At 40.8% G+C, this 26,113-nt stretch overlaps 1 protein-coding gene across 2 annotated transcripts; it reads right to left on the bottom strand.

Moving 5' to 3' along the window:
* Window positions 1–403: 403 nt before the first annotated feature.
* LOC146560964 (methylated-DNA--protein-cysteine methyltransferase-like) lies at window positions 404–19,703 on the bottom strand. Of its 2 annotated transcripts, none has more exons than XM_085296604.1 (6): window positions 19,609–19,703; window positions 17,219–17,367; window positions 8,263–8,423; window positions 3,704–3,843; window positions 1,086–1,241; window positions 404–981 (listed from the first exon to the last, which is right to left on the bottom strand). In XM_085296604.1, the coding sequence occupies exons 1-5, from the start codon at window positions 19,624–19,626 to the stop codon at window positions 1,113–1,115; spliced, it is 597 nt and encodes a 198-aa protein (XP_085152730.1). In that variant the 5' UTR covers window positions 19,627–19,703; the 3' UTR covers window positions 404–981; window positions 1,086–1,112. The 2 variants fall into 2 exon arrangements, with proteins under 2 accessions (XP_085152730.1, XP_085152731.1); XM_085296605.1 differs by having other exon boundaries at window positions 17,219–17,364; window positions 19,609–19,698.
* Window positions 19,704–26,113: the final 6,410 nt, after the last annotated feature.

Here is a 26,113-nt window from a genome sequence, read left to right as displayed (position 1 = left end):
AAGGGCAAATTCAATTAAAGTAACAGATTTTTCTAAATGCACCTCCGCTGCTGCTGCCCTCTCCATATGGTGTTTTTTTTTTAAGAAGGAAAAAAGATATCCCAAAGGGGTGAAATAACGTTGTGGTGAAATTTGTATTTTTTTAAAGAAAGGATATAAACATTTAAATTACAGTTTAAACGCTCAGGATGAATTCAAGGTTGAAATGTTGATTTCTGTTTCCCGTTCTGTACTGCCCTCTAATGGAAAACACCCCTCAGAAATAAAAAAGAAGGAGCTGTGACATACAGAGCAGCAGCAAGGAGAGAGACGTACAGCATAATTAATCATGAGCTGAACTGAGTGAATGCTACATGAAATCACTTTTTAAATTAAACGCAATTAAAATGATGAAAAGACGGGATTTTGTCAGTTTGAGACAGATTTATTTAAACATGTCTAACGCAACAAAAGTACAGTATAAAATGCATAGGACAACTCTCCACTCGAGGTGGATTATAAGGCGAGAGCAAACAATGAGATCTAAATGAAGACAAAACAAATGCCTCACTACAAAGCTTTGTAGCCGTAAAATTCAGAGCCTTTATCACTGGATGTTGAACAAAGCATTCACTTGGCAGGAAATTAAAAAACCAACGAGAGGTACAAAGACTAATTCTGCTTAGGAAAAAAAATAACAACAACAACAATGCAAGAGACATATTTTTAAGGGAATAATAATTCTTTAGAAAAACCATTCCAAGCACTATCTGGCAAACGCAACGGAGACCCACGGGAGCATATGTTTGTAATTCCTACTGTTCTCTGTTTAAGTTATTTTTGTACATTCTAATTCTGCAACAACTCTGTATCACATTAACTATGCAGCATCTCTATTCTTAGATTAAAAAAAAAGGATTATAAACTGAATATTTACAAGTTACTCCAGTTGTTCCACGGTGTGTGCCAAGCAAGGAAAACTTTATGGCCCTGTTTTGTGTTCTGAAAAGAAAAGAAAAAAAAGAGACAAGAATAATAATAAAAAAAACCCTGGCCTTGTGAGTGTGTATATATATATGTGTGTGTGTGTGCGTGTGTGCACTGACTGAAGGACAGTTGGGCTCTGTCATGCTTTAGCCTTCCCCTCCCTGCCTCTCATGGGTGAGCAGCCATTGTTTGAGATGGTTGCCCTTGCCGCTCATGTACGGCCCACTCTGTCCACTGCTAGAAATGACTCTGTGACAAGGAATGAGGAGAGGAACCTGGCACAGACAGAGAGAGAGACGGGGATTTAATAAACATGTGCAATTTTACAAATATTAGAATTTGTAGGACCAAGTCCCACTTTTAAAATGTGTTTTTTTAATAAAAAGTAACTACTTCATTTTTACATTTGGTCAGAATTATGGGGAAAAAAGGACATTTTTCACTAAACTTTAGAAATTTAAATACCTAAAAGCTATGATGTGGAGGAACAAAAAGTAATATATGAGTAAGACAGGAACGCAGATTAGACCGCTGGAAAAAAATCAAATACTTATTCTCAGGTTGACATTTATTGTCACAGCACCACAATAGTTGCAAGTGCTGATAGTAGATATGTATTATGTATGAAAGAATCTCTGATTTAGCACATAAACGATGTGACTTAAAAGTAACCAACGTGCAGGAAATATGAACTGCTTTTGTTTTTGTAGCACTTTTTATATTCATGCACTGCATGAAAACAAAGTGCCACACCAGAAGTGTCTGGTTTGATCCTGCACAAATCCACATTCAGGGTGATGGCTCAGTCTTTGGGTATAAATGTTTGTTACTCTTTAATAGTGAAAAGCAAAGAAGCAATCAAAAATTAATGGGCAAAAACACCAGCAGGATGAATATTCAATCGAGAGGGTGTCAACATTAAGATCTGATAACCCTGTGATCATTAAAAAGAGGAAGTCGGTGGAGCGTTTACTCTTGTTGCAGACGACTGCCAGGGGGGTCCCGAGTTCTTTGTAAACTAAATGGCTGGAGAAAGATTAAACAAGCAAGCCTAAAACACTTCGATCATTGTGAATTCAGAACAAGAAGAGTGGCAATGGTTGGGAATGAATCACAGCAATTATTTCTTTTAAAATATTCTTAATGTTGCCCTCATTTTGTTCTTGTTATACTAACCGGAAAGGCAACACAACCGTCGCTGCATTGCGACTGTATTTCTCCAATGTAACTGTGTTAGGCTGACGTGACGGTTGCACCTCCAGCCTTTTATATGAAAACTGAACAATCCATCATTAAACCCACTCCCATATCAACAGCAATAAAACTTTCCGAGCCCCAGATTAACCTTGCAGACAGAGAAATACTGCTCGAGTATTCAGATCAATACTGTTCCCCGGGTTTGGAGGGAGAGCAGGGTACCCTCAAGGCCTTCGGATCTGCCTCTTCACTTGGGGGGGAAAAGAGCACTACACCAGGCTTATCAATACTCAAATCCTGGTGAAGAAGAAGTGCCACAGAGAGGGGAGGATCGATTGAGCACACTGAGCTTTTCACAGCTGAAGCCTGAGTGGAGCAGTGCTACTGACAAGTAATTGACACTGACAATCTGACTCTGGATCTGAATCAGGAGCTGATGGCTCAGGCTCCCAGCCTCCTGGACGAGAGGAAAGAAATGTCTGTAAAACATACTGATGCTAAATCGGAGCGGTATTATACAGCCATCTAGCAGCAATGCCACTGGCTAATGCAATGTATAAAGTACACAGAGAATCCAGAGGACACTATTAATTAGTTTATCTACATTTTATTCTGGGTTATAAATTGAGCGCTCTCATTATAAATAACTTTTTGTCCCCACCCAACATCAATTACAACATGCTGGGAGACCCAGCACTAAGACGAGGATGCACACAAGCACATATGAGGGAGAACATCTCACTGGCTGCACTGCTGCTGTACAAGAAGTGCTCTCTGCCTCACAGAGCACACCGGTGGTGCCCACAGCACTACATGGGCAGAGTTAAACAGGCTTTGATCAAAGGGTTTGATCAAAAGAAGACACACCACTTGCCCTCTAGCCCTCCATTTTGTACACAGTGGATTCATGGGCAAAATGATGCAGGCCAGGTTTCTTACAAGAAGCGGAGATTTGCAGCGAACATCTACAGTAAAGACTTGAGAGAACAGGAACAAAAGGTGTGGGCTTAAAATTGTGCTGTAGGTAGACTTTCCCTCCTCAGCTGTGCTCAGAGGGAGGTGTTTATTTCGCCATCGCACGTACTCGAACACGCCTACAGTTTAGATTACATATCATGCATCGGGGAAAACTTTTTAAAATGCATTTTACTGGAAAACTTCAGTCGTGCACACGAGTTAGGAAACTAGGAGAGACAATACCTCACCAGGAAATGACCTCAAATGTGATCTTTGCCTATTTTATGTATTCTGTCATTTTTTCATGCATTTGTACAAAATGAATTACTACCCAATAAATATTATAGTTCACAGCAATCTGCTTCCACGTATTAATACAACATATAAACTAAGAATAATTTAAAATTACTTTTCTGTTAAAGGGCAAATTCACCGAAAAACTAATCATAATTAATCTTGCATGTGTTAAATATTGAAGTCGCTAATAAAGTTAAAAAAAAAAAATACAAACCGTTACTTTACCTGTCTGACTAAATAAAGTAAGCAAGACAGAAGCCTGTCAATCAATGTCAATCATACTCACCGGATTCTTCCTCATAGCCCCTCCCACCGCCCGCACCGCTCTGGGGTTTCCCGCCATCTCGGCAAGGCGTTTGTATGAAACCGTCTTTCCGAACGTCACATCTCTCAGAAGTACCTGCAGCACGCGGCTGGTGAATGAATCTTTGCCAGAAAGCAAGAGGACGGAAGAGTGACAGAAAGACGGGAAAGGAGAAGGGGGGAAGAGAGAGTTCCTCATTTAATCAATCAAACTCAAACAGCCAGCCGAGAGGCTGATAACATGAAGGAACTTTAAACATGTGTTATATTTTTTTAAACTCTCTGCTGTTTTTAATTAAAAAGCCAACGTTTGACTCATTAATGCATTTTCACCTATTGGTGAACACTATAATGTCCATCCTGGCTCCCTACAATTCCATCTTTTTTCTTCTTTCCATCTTTACACTGCTCATTATGCACCTAAACACAGAGAAGTCCCTCAATTTGACCTTAGAACTAGTATTAACATGCTACAGAAGCTGACGTGAGAAAATTATTCCTATGGCAGAAAAATCTAGGTTATGCTTTGAAAGGTCACAGCTAAAATTAAAAAAGTTCGCTCCTTCATTTAAAAGGATTAAGAGAGGCCAAAAAGACTGCAAATCTGCTCCAGATTTTTAATAATAATAATTTGAATGTTGCACACCATTTGTGGCAGCGGGATGACTTTGAGGTTAATCAGACCAATTTGTCCTTTTAATTGCTTTCTATTCAGAGTAGATTCATTATATCATCTTCACTTAAATGGCAGAATTCTTCAAATCATCCACAGCTTAACCAACCACATTAACGGCTTTGATTTCATTAGCACTTTAGCAGTAGCATTATCTTTTCTTCTTTTTTTTTCTGGATTACCAGGCGGTGACTGAGAGGCATGTTTGTCTAGCTCTGATTGCTGAAGAAAAGTATTTGAGGCATCTCAAAAACCTTAAGACGCCGATGCACCGAGGTTGTGCAGAAAGCACAAAACACTCTTTTTCTGCACTGAGAACAAGATGAGGAACAATGGTCTCGTTATCAAGAGGGGGTGAATTTCTTCTAGTATATACATGTACTCAGTCATGAAAATTCAATTAGTGATCTCCCATTCTCTCTCATTTATATGGTCTAAGAGAGCACATGACAAGTGATCTATGTGAAATCCTTCTAAATTGGCATTGTGTGAAAACATGTCACACCCCTGTCTCTCTTCTACAGAGTGAACATCCTTTGCTCCCCAGGCTCCCTCGCTACCTTATAGTCACTCTCTGCTACACAAAGCCACGCGAACAAGGCAATTTGCCTAAACTGGGGGGAATAAGTGTAAAACCTAAAGGGGATACATTTGATTGATGCACACCCATGTGAGTTCTTTGTCTTGAACAAGGCCCGTAGGTACTGTTTAATAATTTTTCAGGTAATAATCACACTGTCAACGAGATGACGGGCTCTTATGCAGACAGACTTAATGTTATGAGGAGATGAGATACACCCCTGAAATTCCTTTCATGCATTACTCTCCCTCATAAAGCTCGGATTTGGCCACATGATGTGTGTGATACATAAGGATTTCGCTTTTGTCACCGGCGGGGTAGATGACAACTTGCCCAGACTGCAGCTACGACAAATCCACAGTGATGCAAACGTTATTGACAAACAACCAAAGTCACACCGGCAGACGCAGACGGGAACTTTAGCCTACAAACAGACCGAGCAACAAGCTATGGCGCTGTGTACACCTTTGACTAATCCTGAGCAGCTGTTTCTCCTGGAAGCTTTCACATCTCCTACAGTTCTGGACAAAAAGTGTCTGTACTTTTATCTGCAGGGCACAAAGGTTAAAGAACTTTGCCCTCATCAGTGGCTGTGACAGAGACTTCAGGCAGGTCACTCGAGGGGACCAGCAATGACTTGGAGAGCAGTCCCCTAGCCCCATACTTCATAAAGAGCCTAATACGGTGTGTCTGGGGTCAGGACCCTCTTTAGATCGAGGAGCACTGGTGTCAATTGTTTAAATAAAAGTTGAGAGGAACCACTTACATGTTTACAGACATCCCCATAATTATGTCACAGGTCATTACCTGCCATGAGGCCAGGTGACAGAGCCACTGCGGCTGCGATGGATTTACCCGGAGTAAAATCGAACACGTTCGGCAGTTATGATGGTATTGACATATATGATTGATTTGCTCATAATTCTGTGTATGGGAGCAATTTGAAAGCCAAAAAAAGGAAAACAATAAACTGAAATCCATCAGCCCTGCTAATGATAGATTTGGAGAGACGACTTCCAGCTGACAGTCACCTCGTACATAGTGGTGAGAATAAAAAGACAATAGTGGAAATGCAGCTACCTCATTATCCTTTGTGTCTAATGGGAGGGAAGACTTTGACTCCCAGTCAAAGTGTCTCTTGAGTCTTGAGGGATCCATACTTTTGAAGGCTGACGGGGTGCTGATGATTCTCTGATTATTCGATATTCTGAAAACGTTCATTTCCCTAATTCCTCTCCACATCACAGGGGCGAGTCCTGGTGAGTGTCTCATCTCGCCCTGCGCTGTGCACAGGGGGAGGTTCAGACTCCTGCAGGAACACAGTCATTTGGGCTTTGAAGAGCGCCCTTCCCCCCCTTTGCACGGCCCCCTCCCCGCACATTCCCCGCGCCGCTTACCGAGACTAAGATCCTCTCGTCTGTTACATATGGATGTATAATTAATGAGATAAGAATATGCATCGTTTTAAGAACCCACGTTGGTGTCTGTGTTTTTCTGAGGCAGCCAGCGCACATACACAGGCGCAAACACAAGCTAACTGAGCATAACGCACGCGAGCGCTCGCCATTCCCTTACCCCCGCCGACCAAACTTGCGTGTGATGTTGTGCATGACAACCAGTCGAGACGGTATAGAAAACTGCACCTTGCATCTCCTTTCATGTCACCTCTGTTTCTCAGGTATATCGTGACAGCTAATATGAAAAGTGGCTTGTTTTGTCAGAAATGTGTAAATAAACATGGCAACACTTCAAGTGAAGGTCACAACTCAATATTACATGACAAGTGCTGCGAGAGCGCTGTTGCGCTCAGGTTCTCCCACAAGATAACTGAGCAAACAAAAGTTGGTTGTCACAGATTGTAATGACCTGATTAAACTTGTATCTTTTTTTTTCCCAGGCAGGCAGAGGCTGCACGACTAGATCGAGGAGGAATTTTTACAGCAATAAGGCAAAAAGAAAAGATACTTAATATTTGTGAATCAACAAGCAAGAAAAAAAGAACCTTCCATTTCCCCCCCTGAAAAGACAAATACTCTTGATGCTCACATTTAACATTTTTATACTGGCATGGCCTATGGTTCTGACTACTGAGAGCAATCCAAGCCTAAACCCTGTATTTACGGAGCCCCAAAACAACAGGCGAGGGAGAGAGGTGGAACACAGCACAATCACCTATTCAGATCAGGTACTAATGAAGAATTCCATCTATCCTGAAATTTAATTAAAACCCCAAAGACTTCAGATGAGATGCGATTTGAAAGAGCCTGGGGCTGGTACACAAGCACTTGGTGGCGAAGGGAATCACACTGAAAGTTGATATCGTAATTGGTCCTGATGTATTTCTGCATTGCCTTTGCGGGAGCGTGGGACTCATAGCTGTATACAGGGTCTCGATGGAGTACCTGCTCATTGAAAATGCCATCACTCAAGCACTGCAGATCTGCATGAAATTAGAGAGCAACTAAGGCCTGATTGCAGGGGAAGAGAGGCACAATTGTTAAATGCATATATTAAAGTCATTTTTTTTCCTGTGTAGGTGTGCTTCTGTGTCTAAATGAGAGCTTCTGAAAATCTTTCAGTTAAAATGCGATGAGCATCTCAGTGTGACAAAGGAGCAGCCCGCAATTGTTTTGAAAACAAATTTCTGTTTACGATCTCAAAAATGAGTCGTCGGGCTACGATATTATTTATTTCCTCGAAACGAAACCACGGTTGGCAATCAAATATTCATTTTGTTTGCTTTTGTTTTCTTGTTTTCCTCTGCATCTTTAGTCGTTCGCCTCGCCGAAGCTACCGATGGAAAGGACACTAATTGTCCATTTTTGGGGGGGTGCTTTCATTTCACTCACAGTAGGTGACTGATCAAGCCAACAATAAGCTCATTCAAACTTTACCACCATTCACATGTTCTCATTAAAAAAAAAAAAAAAAAAAAAAAAAAAAAAGCTTCCTGTCTGAAAATGTCAAGAGTGGAATTCGATCAGTTTCAAAGAATGTGCCAAGAATCATGGAAAAGCTTGCCAAGACTAACACGCGTGGTAAGAGCTGCCACAGATTACTGAACCAAGTTACAGCTCTGTGTTCTGTTCTCTCTCCTTTCACTCACCCACTCACTCACTTTTCCTCTGCTCTCGCTCTCTTCCTCGCACACTCGCTCTCGCTCTCTCTCTCAGCCATAAAATACTTCATTATAACACACTGAGCCAGTGAGTGTAAGTGATGTAACTGACAATTAAGAGTGAAAGCCTGATCCCAGTCATGGCTCTGCAAATATTTATCCATGACAGACCTCCTTGCAGGGCGGGGTGGTGAAAGCCAGGGAGCGGGAGACTCCCAGTGGTCTGCGGCTCACTGAAGTACGCCTGGAGCCATTCAACGCAGCGCTGCAACTCAGGGCTCGTTTCTGCCAGGCTATCGTTGACCACACAGCTCAGGGGGCCCCCGCTGCTCCTGTGAGGGATATAAGGCAGGATGGGGAGGTGAGGTGGGGATCAGAGGAGCAATCATAATACCCAATTCTTGCTTGAACAGTGCTAAATATGTCACAAGAGTGTAATAACATGCCACGAGTGACAAAGATGCAAGATGACATAATTTGCTGAGTGTCACTGAAGTTGTAAATTAAGACGTGTTTAAAATCTGAACTTGTACATTTTTGCATGTCGCTCGGCTTTGACGGATACCAGAGCTTTGGAAGACAGAATAAACCTCAGGAAGATAAAAAGGCAAAATCCAGAATTTTCTCAAGAGTAGATATAATAGAGTACGAAAGGGAAAAAAAGACAAAAAAAAACAACAACCGTCAGGTCATAAGAAACCGCTAACAGTTCGTTTCAAACTACTTTAAGGGAGAAAAAACGGTTTCTTAAAACAGAAAAGTAGCAGACAAAAGTTAAGAGCACAGCATTAACAACAGTTTCAACTCTGCTTGGGTCTAGTTTATAGTTCATGACAAGAATAAATGGATTTTTTTGGCCAGAGCGATGTTGGCCAGAAAAGCGCCGCACTTGGACATGCATCTTAGCTTGAGTAGATGCTTGGAGGAATTTGCCGACGGTTGAGTTGGCATCACTTAACAGCTGAATTTCTCTCTGCTGCTGACCACCCCCCAGGTCAATGCAAGCAGACTGACCCATATTTGACACTTAAAGACCCTACTGGGAAAGTCCTCTCTTAGCATGTGCATTACTCCAAAGTGGACCTCAAGCTGTGTTGTGGATCTAAAGCAGGCCCGCCAATTCCATTAACTGGTGTACAGGACTTATAAATAAATAATACCACCATTTAAGTGCCCCCTTTTTTCAAAATTGGCTTGTCCTGTACGGTATTAATAATAGACATTTACTTTGTTAAACACACAGACCGTCTCTCTCCTGCACGCCGTAACAGCGTGGCCCTAAAGTGTTTTTACACTTGTGCAGGTCACAGTTTGAGCTGCGTTTTATATTGGACATGTGAAGCTGAGGTTTACTGGAGTGTTATGACTGAGCAGGTCAGTTTTCAGAGAAACCACTCTGCTTGCTAGTTTGTGGCTGTGTGATAAAAATCTCCCGGGTGCCGTTTAACAGTGGGTGTAAATACAGTAAAAGGTGTAAATACTCTCATTTCTAAATAAACCACACAGCAGTTTATAGTTGAGTGGTGAAAACTTGGAAACCCACCAGCGGGTTCTGTGCTGAGACCCGCTCAAACAATGGCCATGGCTCATGGCAATCTCTGTCGGCATGGGTGAGTGCCCAGCCAGCCCCTACTTGTCATTGTCTCTCCTTTCTATCCCCTCCCTCCCCTCCCTCCCCCAGCTCTCCCTCCTCATTTCCCCCTCTCTATTGCTCTATCCTCCCACTCCAGCTCTTTTGGCTCCCCACCACCTACACCCCGACATACACACACACACACCATCCCCCAACTTCTCTTTCTCTCAGCAAGGATCTTCAGGCCACTGTTCCCTCTCTACACACCCTCAACCCCCCCACAACACGCATCCTCACACCACCACCTCCTCTGCCCCTCCACACCCTCTCTTTCTCTCCGAGAGGATGTTCCAGCCGCTGCACACTGACAGCTCGGGGATATTGTGTGTGGAAATGTTCCTGTTGGACCCGCAGGCCCTTACAATCTACCGGACAAAGGCTAGTGCACCTTTGCTTAAGGCTTGGCACCTTTGACCTTGTGCTTACACTTCAGACTTGTCACTGTGGCTAATTTTCCTCTCCTCCCAGCTTACGGATGCGCCCGTTTTTAAAAGGTGTTTGACTGATACAACATTGACAGTAGTAAAAGTTAATGCAATGCAGTACATGTTATGGCTGGCAAACAACAAGGAAATAAATAAATAAAAGGGGGGGAACAACATCAGTTGAGCTGAAGTCTGTCACCTCTAGGTGCAATGGGGGATTGTTTTTAAAAGAGCATGTGGGCAGTGGAGATGTAGCACTTGTGCTTGCAACATTTCCAGCCGCTTCAGTGAATCAGAAATCAGGCAGCATCATGTGATCTTTATGGAGTCCAGACTGGCACATTAGAAGCTGTGCCCTTCAAATGAGAGATTAGAGATGTCTAATAAATGTCGGACTAATTACAACAAAACTCTCCAAGGGGAAACAATCTTTATATTGTACTAAAGTAACTGCCAACGCTCTATGAAAACCAAGAATTATAATTAGCAGTGATTATAAAGAGTATTTTAATAAACGTGTGTAGCGAGTGTGTTGACGTTAGAACAAACAATTCAAATTGGGTTAAAGAAGAATTGTTATTTTATTATCTTTTGACTACATAAATCATATTATTTTCCATGTCCTTCAGCCATTTACTATTTCATCACAGGTAAAGAAATCAGAAACTAATTCCAAACTAGCCGAGGATCTGCTGCACTAAAAAGAATATTTCCCTTGATAGAAGATTGCGATTTGAGAAATTTTCTAATATTGTGCTCCTGTCACAATCAATTTCCAATTACCATAAATCATTGTTGCGTAAAGTGGGACTCATTTGGAGTTCTACCCGTTTTCCAACTCTAATATAAAGAATGAATTGAGCATTTATACAATGTTGGAGGCTATTTTGTTCATCCTGGAAGAAACAATCAAAGGAGACAAAGGGAAAAAAAAAGAAAAGAATAGCTGACATTAAATTAGTCTTTTTCTGTATCTCTAGTTGCACAAGACTTCAGTAAGACTTTTTCTATCAGCTGCAGACGTAAGAATGAAACAGGTTAACCACAGAATCTAATTGAAAGGAATCTGGCGAAGGGTGTAATGGTATATTGCACTAAAAGGGGAAAAACTCAGAACTCATGCCTCCATCCTGTGAAGCGTGATGGCGCTCATCCTGACTCGATCGGCTGTCACTTTTGACACAGCCTGCCAGAGTTCTCCTTCACCGATCATGGGTAACATGGCGGGTCAGAGGATGAAATAGAAAAGGCCAAGAGCAGTCCAATATTTTCCTCAGCCTTATAGCTGCAGATACTTAACTCAGAGACGTCAAAGACTCAAGAGAGCATGAAAAAAGCCTAAAATGACTGTCTAAAAAGGGAAAAAAATACAGCATGTCTCTATGAATGTCAAGATCCTGATGGTCTCTGAGCCAAAGGCTGTGATACAATTGTAAGCCACTTGCTCAATGCAGCTCGTTCAACCATCGGAAGATCATTCAGATGCCTATCTAGGCAGTGCAGCACTAAACTCGAGAGCTTTTGAAGTGGGAAGCTGTTAGGAATGCTTCCTACTCTGTTCTGGGGTGCACGTTTTGTGCTCCGCTGTTTCAAAATAAAAACAACTGGGCCGGATAAACTGCTCTCTAGATATCCCGCAACTCTTATTAGTGAATGTCCGCCAAAGAGGCTACAACACTCAATCCAATACATAAAGGTGGTGGTAAAATACTGCAGAGTAGGCAACAAAGCACACAACAATTAGGTCTTCTCCCAACTGGCTAGCCACAGGAGTCAGTGAAGGCATGTATTACCAGAGCCTTAACTCTTACTCCATTATGTAGTGTATCCACACCCCGACGCCGCAATGTTTATCTACAACAGACTACTGAGCAGTTTCAAATAGCGTTTTTAGCCTCTATTCTCAAGTGCCACAGTAAGAGACTCCAATTACCCGAATGGTAAGGAGCCAGTGAGGGAGGCATAAAGTACATTAGGGATCCCCTGTAACTGCAGGGACCTTTTAGAGCCTCAACTGAAGAGGGCCGGGAGACTGGGGGGACAGTGACCCTGCATGGATAGCCTCTGTCAAAATTTGACCACGTCAAGCACAAAGGCATTATGGGAATCCAGTGTCACCAAGTCCTAATTACTGTCTGTGTTCAGAGCAAATTACTGCCTTGTTCCTCTGATTAGCGAGGAGGCTAATCTTCACCTGTGTACGCCAGCACTGCTGAGGGCCCTTGAGTGTTAGCGCTTCGTCTTCTGTAATTTATTTTTAAATCAGTGCCCGCTCCCAAGAGTTTTGAGTGTTTTGTTGTGAACCGCTTACCATGATCCCCACCACCGCCCCCTCACCCCTAAATCCTTGACTAAATCCTTGTTTGGTGCCGCAGGAAGATAAGCAAGAACAACACTTGGGCATAATTGACTCGTACTCCTCTCCAAGATGTCAGAGCGGAATCATCTCTCTGCATATTGCCTTAGTATGTCACACACTGTACACTTCTGCATGTTGCAGATATAGAATCCAATCAAGTTCTAAAACAAACTAGCGCAACCCTTATGCTGGAAAAAGTTCCCGGTCGACAGCAGGGAAAGGGGAGGGAAACAAAAAAACTGCAGGAGCTGCTTTTAGCTGCATCTCCACAGTGAGCAGCAACTCTCATTCAACTCAAAACCTCACCCTGGAGGCTCCGCTTTAGAAACCACAACATTTGCAGATTTTCATCTGAGTGAATGTCAGTGTCTCGTCTGTGTGGGGCGGTTTACAGGTAGTGTGTTACACAGGTGTTGGTTTACACAGGAAATGGCACATGCAGCCTGATTGGGACGGTCCCGGGAGATGGAGGCATAAACATAGAGCACAGATGGGTCCAAGGGCCAGTGGGAGCAGCACCTTAATGAATACGCAGCTGAGTACTACACTTCACAACATGCAAAACAATATTCTAAGGCCGCAGCAAAAAATAGAACAAAAATCATCAGAATATCATTACACAATGAATTATTCATACCGTTTCTAAAGGGACTCCGTCAAAAAATCTCTCCTTGCTTTATTGATGATTTCATTCAATATCTCAGCAGTTCATGGTTTGTATGACAAAGCATTTTAGTTACAAATGTAAGCAGTTTATTTAGCACACAGCAGTGTCTATATATATGTATGTATGTATATATCTACATATCAAGCAAAATTATAATTTAAATGAACAAAATCCTACGTTAGATGAAATACACCATAGATGGAGAAGCGGAGAGAAAAATTACAGTGGAATAAAAAGAGTTGTTATATTTCCCGGTGTGTGAGCACATCATGTAAACAGGCCCCTCAGAATAAGGAACACATTTGCCATACTGCTATTCAGCGTGAACCAGGACATTGATTCACAACACTACATGAGTGTGAGAAGAAAAAAAAAACAAAAAACGATAAATGCATCACCTCAGATATTTCACACTAGCGTTGGTAGTGTGTAAAAGCTGTTGTGACAGCTTGGGTATTAGGGATAGATAGATGGAAAATGTCTGGATGCTTATGAATGCCAATGTGAGTGGGGTGGCAGATTTGACACAAAAACACTCCACCTCAGAACAATTAGGCTGTTCTCAGGCCCCATCCAGTGTTGTCAGTGATAATGGAAAGCTGTGAGGATAACTGGTGATAAATAGACTTTAACACCCTCCTCCTTAAGAGCAATGCAGTCCTGCAGTCCTCTCATATGCTTAACTAATCATGACCATGGCCAGCAAATTCATACAAAAGACTAATTACTGTTGTACTTCACTTCAGTCTCAAAGGCCTCTTATATAAGGACTTGGGGGTTCTCTTGCCTCTTTTCTCCTCTTGATGGGTATTTTTTTACAAGTAGGCCTCATGCTAGACAAAAGCGTTTAAAAATCGGTGATTGCTTTCATCCGCTTTAATTACATTCAGAAATGGCATTTCTGCCACATAATACACCCCTATTGTTTCAGAATTATCTGGCTTGGGGAGTAAAATCTACAATATTTGACGATGCTCCCGAGCTAAATCGCCTCTTGAAATTGAAATATGCAGCCGAAATACAAAATAAAAAGCCAGCCTTTGCTGCTGATATACTGGAAGCTCCTTGGCTTTCTCCAGAATGCTATTATTATGCATATCCAGGTAGAAAGTTAATTAACCCAAAGCTTAAGCTAATTATGGTAGCAGAATGCTATCAACCAAACGCTTTCAGTCAGACAGCTGTCCAGAATTTCATTTGCTAATCATTTGTCTTTTGCCGGAGCATATGGTACATTTCCCCGCTATCACAGCAACAACAAACAGATGAAAATCATTAACTAAAAACAATGTGCAATGTGAAAAATCAGACACAGATTTATAAGGCTTTGTGTCAGAGAAAAAAAACGGGGAGGGGGGGGGGGGGGGGGGGGGGGGATTTATGGCCTGGGAAGTATAATGATAATTTTTGGTTTTAGCCACTTAGGATTTTAGGCAGATCACGTGACCCGAGTGTGCTGGGAATTCAGACGCACGAATATATTGTTTATATCTATATGCAAATGAGACAGAAGTGTTTATCCGTGTAAAATTAATTACAATTTTCTATAGGAGCATATGCGAAAAGATCTTGTTCCTAACAATTTTTAGCTCCTAGCACATTTTGTGCATGTTTTTACCAACACAATATTTTTTGTTGTTAAAAGTAGAAATCCCTCAGCTCTGAATTAAATCAATTATTTTCCAAAAAATGTTTCATGCATTATTTCAGTTTTTTTTTTTCTTTTTTCATAAAAACACATCACACTGGCTGTTAAAGGGTGATTGATATCAGCATTGCCTTGCAACATTATCAGGCAATAAAGGCTACTCAGGTTCTAATGCAACATGTCATACACAGGCTCCTGTAGTACATTTCTATTGAGGACCTCACAAGCTAAATTGCTTTTTTCCTGCTCCCCCACATCTCAGCCAGCTTGACAGACAAATTGATCAAAGCATTGTAAAATAATATGCTCACAAAATGTCTCGGGGCAGGAGTCCAGCCCTTTTTTTTCATTTTTCACCCTAATAAAAAAGTGCTCTATGATTTCCTCTGTATTATGTGTCTGTGCTCTGTGTGAAAGAGGCAAGAAGCATCATATTTCAGATAATAGTAATCTCCTGTAAACAAAATGCGTATCATTTTTCTGTGAACGCTGAGGCCATGCTAAAAACTAAAGGGGGGGGAAACTGGTTAACAGGGAGGCTGGTGCGTAGGGCCCCAACAGGGGTTGTTGAGATGTAATGAATTTGTTCATCTGATGGTGCCTTCAGGGCTGTCGTTAGACTGGCAGAGGAGGTTGATTTCAGGAAATGTTCCTAAGATCAGTTAGGAAGCAAAAGGGGCTTGAGACGTTTCTATTAGAAAGAGCTGACGGTCATGGTGTGTAAGCAATACTTCAAGGGCGTTTATGTAGCTATAATGGCATTTATCAATAACTATCTATCAATGCCACAAATGCTTCTGTTGCTGGCCCAGCTGTTCAACGCCAAGCAATAGTGAAGTCTGAGAAACGCAGGAGGCAAACGCAGCCGTGTAAGCCTTCAAAGCTCTGGCTCGTTGGCAAATATCTGCTATAGGTCTGAGTTTATGCTATGAATGGACATTATCTATTTCCCATATCTAAAATATGCTCTTAGAGATCATTTATCACAGTGACTTTCTAAGCCTGTACCACAACACATCCGAAGCTGGAAAGAGCCTTGTTTAGTATGTCATAAATAAATCAATAGAAATGGCTGATCTGAACTATTACTGCTACAGGCGGGCTTTGGTGAGATCTACATGTAAAGCCGGTTGCAAAGATAAGCCTGTATTTTGTCACTTTATCTCGCCTCCCTTAATGCCTGTTTACATTGCGTTACTACATATATCTAAGGTGGCTCTAGTTTCCCCGTCCTGTGACAATAACAATATATTCAACCGGTTGAGATAAAATCTAAACATTTTTACTAGTAATTTTTTCTTGGGTGGGGGTGGTGGGAGGCTCACACCTTTGCAAACATACAGCGATGTGATCAGAGCTTCACTTATGACCGACATAGCAAATGATATTAAAGTGAGAAATGATCTAGTGATGCGAATCATTAAATTCATTTGCATATTCCTACTGAACCTGAACACACAAATTAAACCCTGTTCACAAGGAGACGGAGAAAGGTGCTTGTGCATGGTTACAGGACATCTTCCATAATCAAAATTCCATATTATTAATTTTCTCACTTCAACTCATTAACAACAAGTGGAATGTTTTTTACTGCTTGATGAATTTTAGGAAATAGCAGACAGTCGAGAAGGAAACACATGTTGAGGTATAATATACAAGGTCATTAATGGGTTTCCATAAATTAGAATTTGAACATACATTTTCAAAAGGATAACTTCCTATCCGGGTGCATTTGGAAATCGTTTAATTTCCCCGACCATTCAAGTTTATCAAATGCGAATCTGCGATACATGGATATTTAATTTCAATCTAATCAAAACTAATCTGAGCTGTAGGATATGGACCTGTAAAAATAAGGAAGAGGCACTTATTAATGCTGCCTTTAATCAGTTTCAATCGCTTCAGTAAGACTGTCAACGTTCCTGACACTTTTGAGGGATGGGCAGGCCGAGAAATGCAATCACATATTACATTTCTGAGTGTCAGTCGACACTCAGAACTACTGCATACAACTTGAAGGAAACATAAATAAACAGGAGAGAACAGTCCATGCTCCCCGTGGCCTTTGCTGACCCTACAGACATCAGTTCTAATCAACTCCCTTGTGGGTAATAAACAAGTTATTTTTCTGAAATTTCAAATATACTGCAGGAAGAATCACAACCACATGCCATCAGAAATCTAATTTCAAGCCCAACTGTATTCTAGTGCCCCTCATATTTCTAGTGCCTGCTCATATTTGCCCAACTTTCTCCAGGATATTTCTTGTGGGATCTACAAAAATGCCCTGCTTCCAATGAGGAATGGTGGCACTCCATCACAGGAGTGGATTCTGTCTGCCTGTAAATTTCACACCTTTGTTTATCACGTCACCAGCCCGGCTGTTGTACAGTACCTTTCAGCAGGTGCGACATCCATTAGGATCTGGATGGTGTGCACACCATTCTCACATCCACTGACTTGGATCGTCCCCAGGGGGCTCAGCAATGAGATGGTCTTCTGAGTGCACTGGCTCTCCCCCTGCTTCTTCATCTTGCTGCCCTGCTGAGGAAGTACAAATTACACTACGTTCATTGACATATTCATGTGGCAACTTTCACAATTTCCCACACATATTTGCATTGAATGATCTATTGAAAACCTAGCGGGCCACCAACGGAAGATGACTTACATATTTGAACACCTTGCCTCCAAACAATGTCATGATGTGACTTGATCCCCACATTACTATCCAATATTTCTTCTGTGTATGGAAAAGAATACGCCTATCTAACCAATAAATCGCCCATTTTTTCCCCTCTTTCTGTTCTATATATCACATAAATGAGAAAAACAATGCAGTCTGTTCCCTTGTCTGGTGGGGGATTCCCAAGATAGCTCGACATTATTTTCAATCCGTCATTTTTGGTTGATGGCCGGGATGTTTTTCTAGCATTAAATTTGTTCCTTAGGGTGCAACTCCGATGGGATTCTGGTTTCCAGCCCTTAACAACAGCAAAAACGTGCAGCTTTTCTGACGACTGAGATGGATACTGGCAATAACCAGACAGCAGTTCCTTTTTTATTTTTACTTTGAGGGAAGGAGAGATGATTGACTATGTTATATGTGAGTTTTTGAGAGATGGGGGTTATAATAAATAAAGGTCACATTGATTGTAAGTTTCAAACAAGTAACCTTTCCTTCCCAGAACGATGATCTGAAAAGTTTAAAGTGCACAAATGCAATATCTCCATTTTTGCTTTCAATATTACACATACCACGTGTTTTTAAATGGTTAACTCGCACGTGTGTGTACATTGATGGGAGCTGTGCACTGCTTTGACTAGACTTTATTTTCATTATGAATTATTATTTGTTGCATTTAATTAAAATAAAAATGACACATGACAATTAAAGTTTCAAGACAGACTATAAAGAGGGAATGATATTAAAAAAGGAATAACAATTTTTTTTTAATGACTAACTAATTGTTTTAATTTTTGCAGGCCTGGCATATTGACAGATGTGAAACTCTTTCTCTGCTAAACTGACTTTTATAACATTTTTAAGTCCCATAATCAAATTTTCAATGCTCACCACGTGAAATCTTCTGCACTAGTTATTTAAGGAAGCAACAAAACAAACTACAGATGAAACAATTAACCACAACTGGTAACTACTTCAATAATTAATCCTTTTATTTGATTTTTTTTTTTTTTACTAAAAATAAAAGTATTCAACAATCCAGCTTCTCAAATTAAGAGCACTTTCTTCTTTCCTTTGTCTTCATTGCTCGTAAACTGAATTTTGGGGAGCTGTGGAGTGGAGAAAATGACACCTTGAGCTTCAGAAAATTACAGACTGTTTAATAAAACAATAATCACAAGCTGTAGCCCTTAAACAAAGCAAAACAAAAACACTTCACTGCTCATTGCACACTCTACTTTTAATTTAAGAATGGATATCTTTTATTTTTAGATTACTCCCGTATCCACCCCCCCATCCGCACTTCACACACGCATACTACCAACACCACCACCACCACCACCACATCTGTCATGGTATGTGATCACAAATGCGTCTGCTTCAACTTTCTTGTTTCTACTCTTGCAGCTCTCACTGTATTCATCAGGGGTTTGCCTGAACTGACAATAAAGGCGAGAAATTTTCTGAGCCAAACAATGGTACAGTGCACTTTGGATAAGCGCTGCACACACTCCGTGCCATTTAGCAAGATGGTAATAGACTCATAGATAGAATAATGGACTTTGGCAATAATGGCCTTGGCTAATAGTCTGCGCTGATTAAAAATAATGCTATCATGTTTGTTCTGTGCCGTTTTCGGTGCAGTAGAGTAGTCTAAGTGAGTGCCTGGGTGTTTACCCAGCTCTTCACGGTGAGGAACAACAAACAATAAGCAGATTGTGTTGTTAAAAAGAAAAAAAAATCACTGGCGGCATCCTCATGCTCGTCAATCATTTGACTCGTTTCTCATTAGACTAGTTCCTGGTCAAACCTGCGTGATTAATTGAGTAGAAAGCGCCCCGTGACTGCGCAGGTGTAAAAATGCAACATGTGTCCTTAATGTGCTGTTTCAGATGACGGCTCCTTGGGTGAGTATCTGTTTTAATGTAAAAATATACCTATCATAATAATGAAATAAACAAGCGAGAGTTCGTGTCTGAAAGGCGTATTAGCAAACGCTAGCCCTCGTTAGCTTAAGCGTACGCGTACTTTCAGCTTTGTGTATGTTGTTAGCTTGTGTTAGAGAAAGTTTAACGCTGTAAATTAACGCCGGTGCTTACAAATTTAACCGTGTGCATCCAAACGGTGTCTCTGCGATGCCCACTCCTCTTCCCCCCTCTGCAAAACACATGTCAAAGCAGAACTCTTCCTGTTTCTCAAGGCAGCGTGGTCAAGCCGACCAATCACGAGAGGCAAAAGTCCGCTCTCGCTCTGTAATTGGTCCAGAGAAAGTCTCCGCTCCTCCCCTTTGCCAGGGACAGACTTAAGAAGAAGGCTTTTCTAATAGGTCTCAAGTTGGGATTTGGGGTCCTTCAGGGGGTCCCCAGTACGCCGAAGACTAGTAATGGTAGTGATTTAGATATTTGATTTGCTTGATGTTTTTACAGCAGGAAAAAATATGATAATGCATATTTTGAGCATTAATTTCAAACACTGTTATCTTTCCACTTATTGCTGAGACATTTATCCAATTCTGCATCTCCTGTGACAGCTTCTCAGTGAGGTCTTTAGGGTCTCAAGCGTAATGTTTGTGGATAAAAAAACACCTATGTGACTGCAGCAACCAATAACACCTTATGTATTACCAACTAATAAAGTCAGTATTATGAACAACACATGGGGCAGCACTCAATCCTTTTATTAGAGTTTTTATGCCGTTTAAAGGAGAGGGGGGTTGCCTTATGTTGCCTGGAGCAGTCATAGATTAAGTGGAAGCTTATATTTCAGTCATTATGACCAAGTGTGTGGCATCAGTCACGCATTTTTCTTTTCTTCTGTCTGTTGTCCTTTGCAGCTTTATTTTTTTGTTTCTGTGATGCCTTCAGCTCTCTGCATGCCTCCGTTTGGAATGTGTAGGCCGGCATGGGCCTGTGGCCCACACCCCATCTCAGCGGTGAGGGTGGGAGCGGGGGAGAAAACGCCACCCCTGCAGAGACCATTTTGAAATCTGTGAGGATTTCCGTGCCATCTGGACCCGCTGCCAGTCTGCCCCAGATAGTAAGGGTTGGCAACGGTACCCGACGGTGCAATATGGCTCTCTCTTTAATGAACTACTAACTGTCCCCCGTTTTAATTGATGTGACATTTGAGCCATTTATCTCTGACATTTCAATGAAGGATGATTCTCAGCCTTGCCATTTACTTTTTTGTGCTATTTTCTAAGAGTCATTTGCATTTTCTGCTCTAAACCTGCTTTTTGTCTCTCATTAGCTAATTAGAGAGCAACATGCACGATTAATAAAAATGAACATAACCTAGTTTGATATAGGCTTGATGAGGGATAATCAGAAAATCAGTGTTTTCTTAATATTCATCAAAAATGATGTGAGGGGCTACCTGTGGTAAAAGGTGACTTCGATAAAGCCTTGTAACCTTTAACCACATACCAACATGTAGCCTACAGTGTGGGACAACTTATGTTCGCAGCATGGGGAGAATCAAGCTCAATTAATCAGCATATGATTGCAGTAAGCAGCCCCCTCTGCTGGATCTTCTGAGCCATACTGTTTGAAATCATTTTAATGCTGCATTCAGTGGCCAGACAATTATCATATGTGGCAGCCACTAAAGCCGTTCCGTGTTTGCTTTATTGCATTTACTAAAAATGACAGAAATGTGCAATTTTAAATATTTTCTAAGACAGATTTTATTATTTATTAATTTTTTTGTAATGCAATTTTTGTTGTGTGCTAATTTTAATTACCACCGGCTCATCAAGGCTGCTTTACACATTTTACAATCATATACATTTATTATGAGGTGTGCAAAAATTCTAATGTTTAAAAACAGGAAGCATATTTGCCATTATGTGTTGAAATAAACAACCTAAAGTGCGTGTGAGTGACATAACAACTCGGTATACTAAAGGCTCCAGGCTCAATTGTTTTCCATAATGACACATATTTTCAATCTTTTAAAGATATCCTTTAAAAACACGGCTCCACTGATGACGACTGTTCCTTTGATTGTGAGCGGCATCATTGCCAAGGTGTGGTGCCCTGTCTGTGTTGGCAGCCGGGCTGATATCTTTTGTTTGGGACTCAAAGAGCTCCTTTTCCTGTTCAGTTTCCCTCACTATTTTTGTTTGTGTGAGGTGTTGACGGACTTATACGTTGCACAGCTTCCTTTTAGTGTACAGCACCAGATGTTTGCGAGAATAACAGCCCTAACCTTTTTTTGTAATAATGACAGCGATTGTTTATTAGCAGTTTTGTCCATCCGGTAATGTATGATTGTCATAGCTCAGTCATATACTGGCAGTCTGTGTCTTGCTCTCTTTTCCTGTGTTTGCAGCCTCACTCGCATGTTGGCGTGGGAGGAGTTGAAGTCATTTATGATATCAGATATTCTTTAGGAGAACAGGAAAGTCCTGACAGACTGAACAACCGCCATCGTCTCACACAGTGGTGTGTGTGAGTGTGCATTTTAATCAGGAAAAATGGCTCTGTGGGCCTCACATTGCACATTGAGGAGGTCTTTTGTGTACCAAGTGTACAGTAGATGTGTCTATTCCTCTAAATCAAACCACGAAGCAGACGCAGAAAAAAAAAGAAGCAACCTGTTATTTTGTTCTTTTTACTCTGACACTTTGTTATTCCACTCCTCTCAAAAGAATTAGCCTGATGATCATATAAGCAATTCCACGGCCACAAAGAGGTGACAAAATTTCCTTGTATCCTCTTGTGTCCACTTATTTAGTGTACCTGTGTGCCTCTGTCCCTCCATCTCTCGTATGATGTGGCTTCTCTATTTTACTGTTGACATAGTGCTATGAATGTCTGAGCATTTTGCAAATGAAGAGGCTTGAACTCCTGACAGGCAGTGTCGCCGGCACCATGACACACTGGCCCGCACATGCTGTGCGGCATAATGATGACATTAGGATCCAGTGATAATATCAGGACGCACTTCAGATAAATGACTGATAAACCAGGGGTTGTGCCTCTCGTATTACACGCTTGACAGAGCAGCTAATCAGTGTCCAAGTGACTGCTATTACATAAATCATGAGCTCGACTTTGATGCATATTCCATCGGTGTTCCCTATTCATCACGTCATCTGGGGGAGACTCTCTGGATGACTGGCTGCCGGGCCAACACACATTTTAAGAGCATATTATGTTTTCATTAGAATTTGATATGATCCATTCCAGTGTTGATTTGATTTTACGTGCTCGGGTCATTTGATAGGAAGCTACCGAGGAGTGGGAGTGTATTGTTACACCCTGTAAGCTGTTTTGTGTTGCTTTTACTGGTCACATTTATCGTAAAAAATGCCCGAAGGTATGCAGCACTGTTTCCTCATATAATTAAATTTGATTATAAAAATAATTTTTGTATGTATTTTTTTATTTTTAGCAGACTGAATTTATGCTCTTGGTCACTTTTGCAAAGCTGTTTTATAATATGGATTTGAATAATATTAACCTATAAGCCGAGTATCATTGTTTTATTTAGGAATAAACTCCAAATACATTCAAAGATGAAGTTGGAGGGGAGATCTGGGGTGTTGAAGTGAGTCACCATGTATGTTTTATTCTCCAGTATTGGGGTCAGAGAATGTGAAGGTGGGGGTGTTAATTTAATCCCCATTCTTACCCAGAGCATGGCCACACTCTCTAAGGAGCTTTATCTCTGACAACTGTGTCAAATTAGAGAGACCACGAGCCCCTCATAAAGAATATGTCTGTCAGACTACATTGTTCCTGGCCTCTGAAATATACGGCTGAGAGAGACAAAAATAGAAGATAACACCGTGGTCCCACTGTTGGACTCGAACATGATGAAATAATTTTCAAGCCATGTGATCCTGTCAGTGAGACAAACCACTAATAAAACTGATGTTCACATATTATTCTGTACCTTCTGCGCTTTGCTATTCATAGATTTCAATAAGCGTGGTCGTGTTAAATAAGAATACCTGTTCGGACATTATTACATTTAAAAAAAATCCTTTATGCTAATAAACTAGTTGAACGAAATTATTTAGAAAACTTTATTGGACACTAATTCATTGTAATTCAGCCTGGCCTTGTAAAATTGATGGGAGTGTTACATTCCATTAGGCATGGTACATAACTCTAGGTCAGTCCAGTCTAATAAGTGCCCATCATTTATCTCCCTGGTATCATCGCTGCACCACAGTCAAACATGTAAAACAACTCTTAATGTTCTCCCTAGTCCCCTATGGGTGTTTCTCCCTGTTATCATCATTGCCTCTATTCTAAGGGGACTTCCTCTGGAGACAACATTTTCATAGACCTTTGACCTAAACCATATTTTCCATTTGAATAGTCTGACTAGTGAATATTTACAAGCATGTTTAATGTATAATAGATCTCATCTGTAAGAATCAGGAGCCATTTTCTGCTCAGTCAGGTTCTGGTGTTGGCCTTGGCCCCTTGCTTGAGGTAATATTGACCCCTCTTAAAAACAAAATGACCTGTGCCTCATTTAGGCCAAGTAGTATGCATACGTATTGCACAATTCCTAAGGGCATACATGTTTATAACAAGGAAAGCTGGCGTCTCGAATGTAAACATCTTAGCACTGTAATATTATTGTATCAGTAAAGTCCCAGAAGGTGGTAGATTTAATAATGTGGGTGGATTATATAAGAGAGAGAAATAAAGCAGTAATTTGAAATTGTTAGGGGACCTTTTGTGTCAATGGTTATGGAGGCTAAGGGACAACTCCATTCCCTCAGGCCACTGTTAAAAAGGCAATGACTTTTCTTGTACATGCACAGCATTTTGGAATCTACATGCATTACTAGCACCACAGGCTTTTATCATGTGATTAGTAATACATAATACATTTGATTCTATTATCATGCATGGAAAAAAAAATGAATGAGAGTGGTGAAAGGAAGAACATGTTGATGAATAACGTTTGCAGTGAAGTGCTTGAATATACATTTGATAGTGAAACAGATCTCGGTTTGCTTCTCGGGTGCTTATACAACCACAGGGTTTTTAATCTCTTTCTCGCCGATGAAAGTCCCAGTAATTGCTATATTTCCCTTTTTGTTTCAAGGACCTTTGATGATCCCTTGGCTTGCATCAGAGGGCAAAGTCATTAGTGGAGAAATGAGCTCAAGTGAAGAGAAAGAGATTGCAGGGCTCCCAGCATGATTGGAAACTTTGCTTCACATTGCATCCTAATTTGAATTCAATTTTCAATGTATATTTGATAGATAAGGACAATTAGAAAATATGTACTCGGAAAAATCGGTGCCTTTAGCGTTGCATGTTTAGCATTTGGAGGCAGCACATAAGCATTTAATAGATATTTTACAGCACGCTGTAATTTAGCTGCTTGAAGATACTAGGGCAGTTTTGAAATATCCATTAGCTTACATTGTTTACAATTTCACTTAAAAATAAACATACCACTGAAAGTCTGTGTTTTACAATTGAGTTATTTATTATTTTTATACGCAAACATTCATATGGCTGTCCACAGAAGGAGTAGTAGTTGATAAATTAATAAACACTTGCAGCTAGATTGCAGTTTGTAAATAAACAATATACGGTTTGCAGACAGTAAATAGAAATTAGCGTGCTCCCGTTAGCCTCCGTAAAGCTTGACAACATTCTTAATGCATTTATAATAATTAATGTCTACACACAGCAAATACTTCACGTTAATTTCTCTGTCTGCTTGCTACTATGTTAAAGTGCAAATTTATTAAGTGTTTAATATTATGTGTCTTGTTTTTGCATGTGATTGACGTTTTAAATATAAAAAGACAAAAACAAGAGCCACTGGATACATTTTCATATTATAATTAGACCTATCATTAATTTAAATTCACACTTAGTTTATAATTTATCTTTTGGATTTTTCAGAGTGTAACAGATTTTTTTTTTTTTTCATCCGTGTTGCATACTACATGCAGAGGAGTTATAGCAGCTAAACTGGCAATATGCTTTATGATATAATGCTGCAATCATCATCAAGTTGTTTAGGGAGGGAGTAGGGGGTGCAGGGACAAGTGAAATATGAAATCCTGTCAATCAAACTGCGGTATACAACACTCTGTTGCGGTTGGGTGACAGTGGTTCTTTCATGTAAATCACAGACATTAGAAATAAAAGACAGGCCTGTTGACTTGTTTCATGCTGGGAATCGGTGGCCCAGCATGTGTTGCTCTGTCTGTGCTTCACTCTCCTGTGGAACTGCTGTCCCCTGGGTCCTAGCACTGCTCCCTGGGGTGCACTGCATATAATTACCCACAATCCACCCTGAAACAGCTCTCATTTACAGTAATCAACAGTCTGCACTTCAAAGGATTCATGTGGCATCAGATACCAAGAGCCAGTGTGTGTTATTACAAATTATTATTATTGCCTCACAGTTACCTTAATATACTGAAGCTGATGACTGTGTTAACTAAGGAGACTATGAAATTCCTGCACGCTTCTGTTTGCCCATTAAGGGCTGATGAGGGCAAAGTTGATACGCTATATGCTGTTAGGAACTTCAAAAGCAGGCTTAGTTCAATATAAGGTCTGCACAACAGCAGCAAAAGCATCAGATGTCTAATATTATACAGAAGGGGTG

This window comes from Mchenga conophoros, linkage group LG13 (assembly GCF_057382185.1).
Source record: "Mchenga conophoros isolate Kocher_MC1m ecotype Shallow Benthic linkage group LG13, M_conophoros_male_GT1.1, whole genome shotgun sequence".
NCBI lineage: Eukaryota > Metazoa > Chordata > Actinopteri > Cichliformes > Cichlidae > Mchenga > Mchenga conophoros.
The sequence above is the reverse complement of the archived record's forward strand: the minus strand, read 5'-3'. Positions and strand labels throughout refer to the sequence as shown.

Excerpts from the sequence above, each read along its gene's own strand:
- LOC146560964 (XM_085296604.1), bottom strand. Across the intron at positions 8,424-17,218 it reads GATGTCGCACCTGCTGAAAG|GAGCAGCGGGGGCCCCCTGA; the intron begins GTACTGTACAAC and ends TATCCCTCACAG. Across the intron at positions 1,242-3,703 it reads GGGCTATGAGGAAGAATCCG|GTTCCTCTCCTCATTCCTTG; the intron begins GTGAGTATGATT and ends TGTCTGTGCCAG.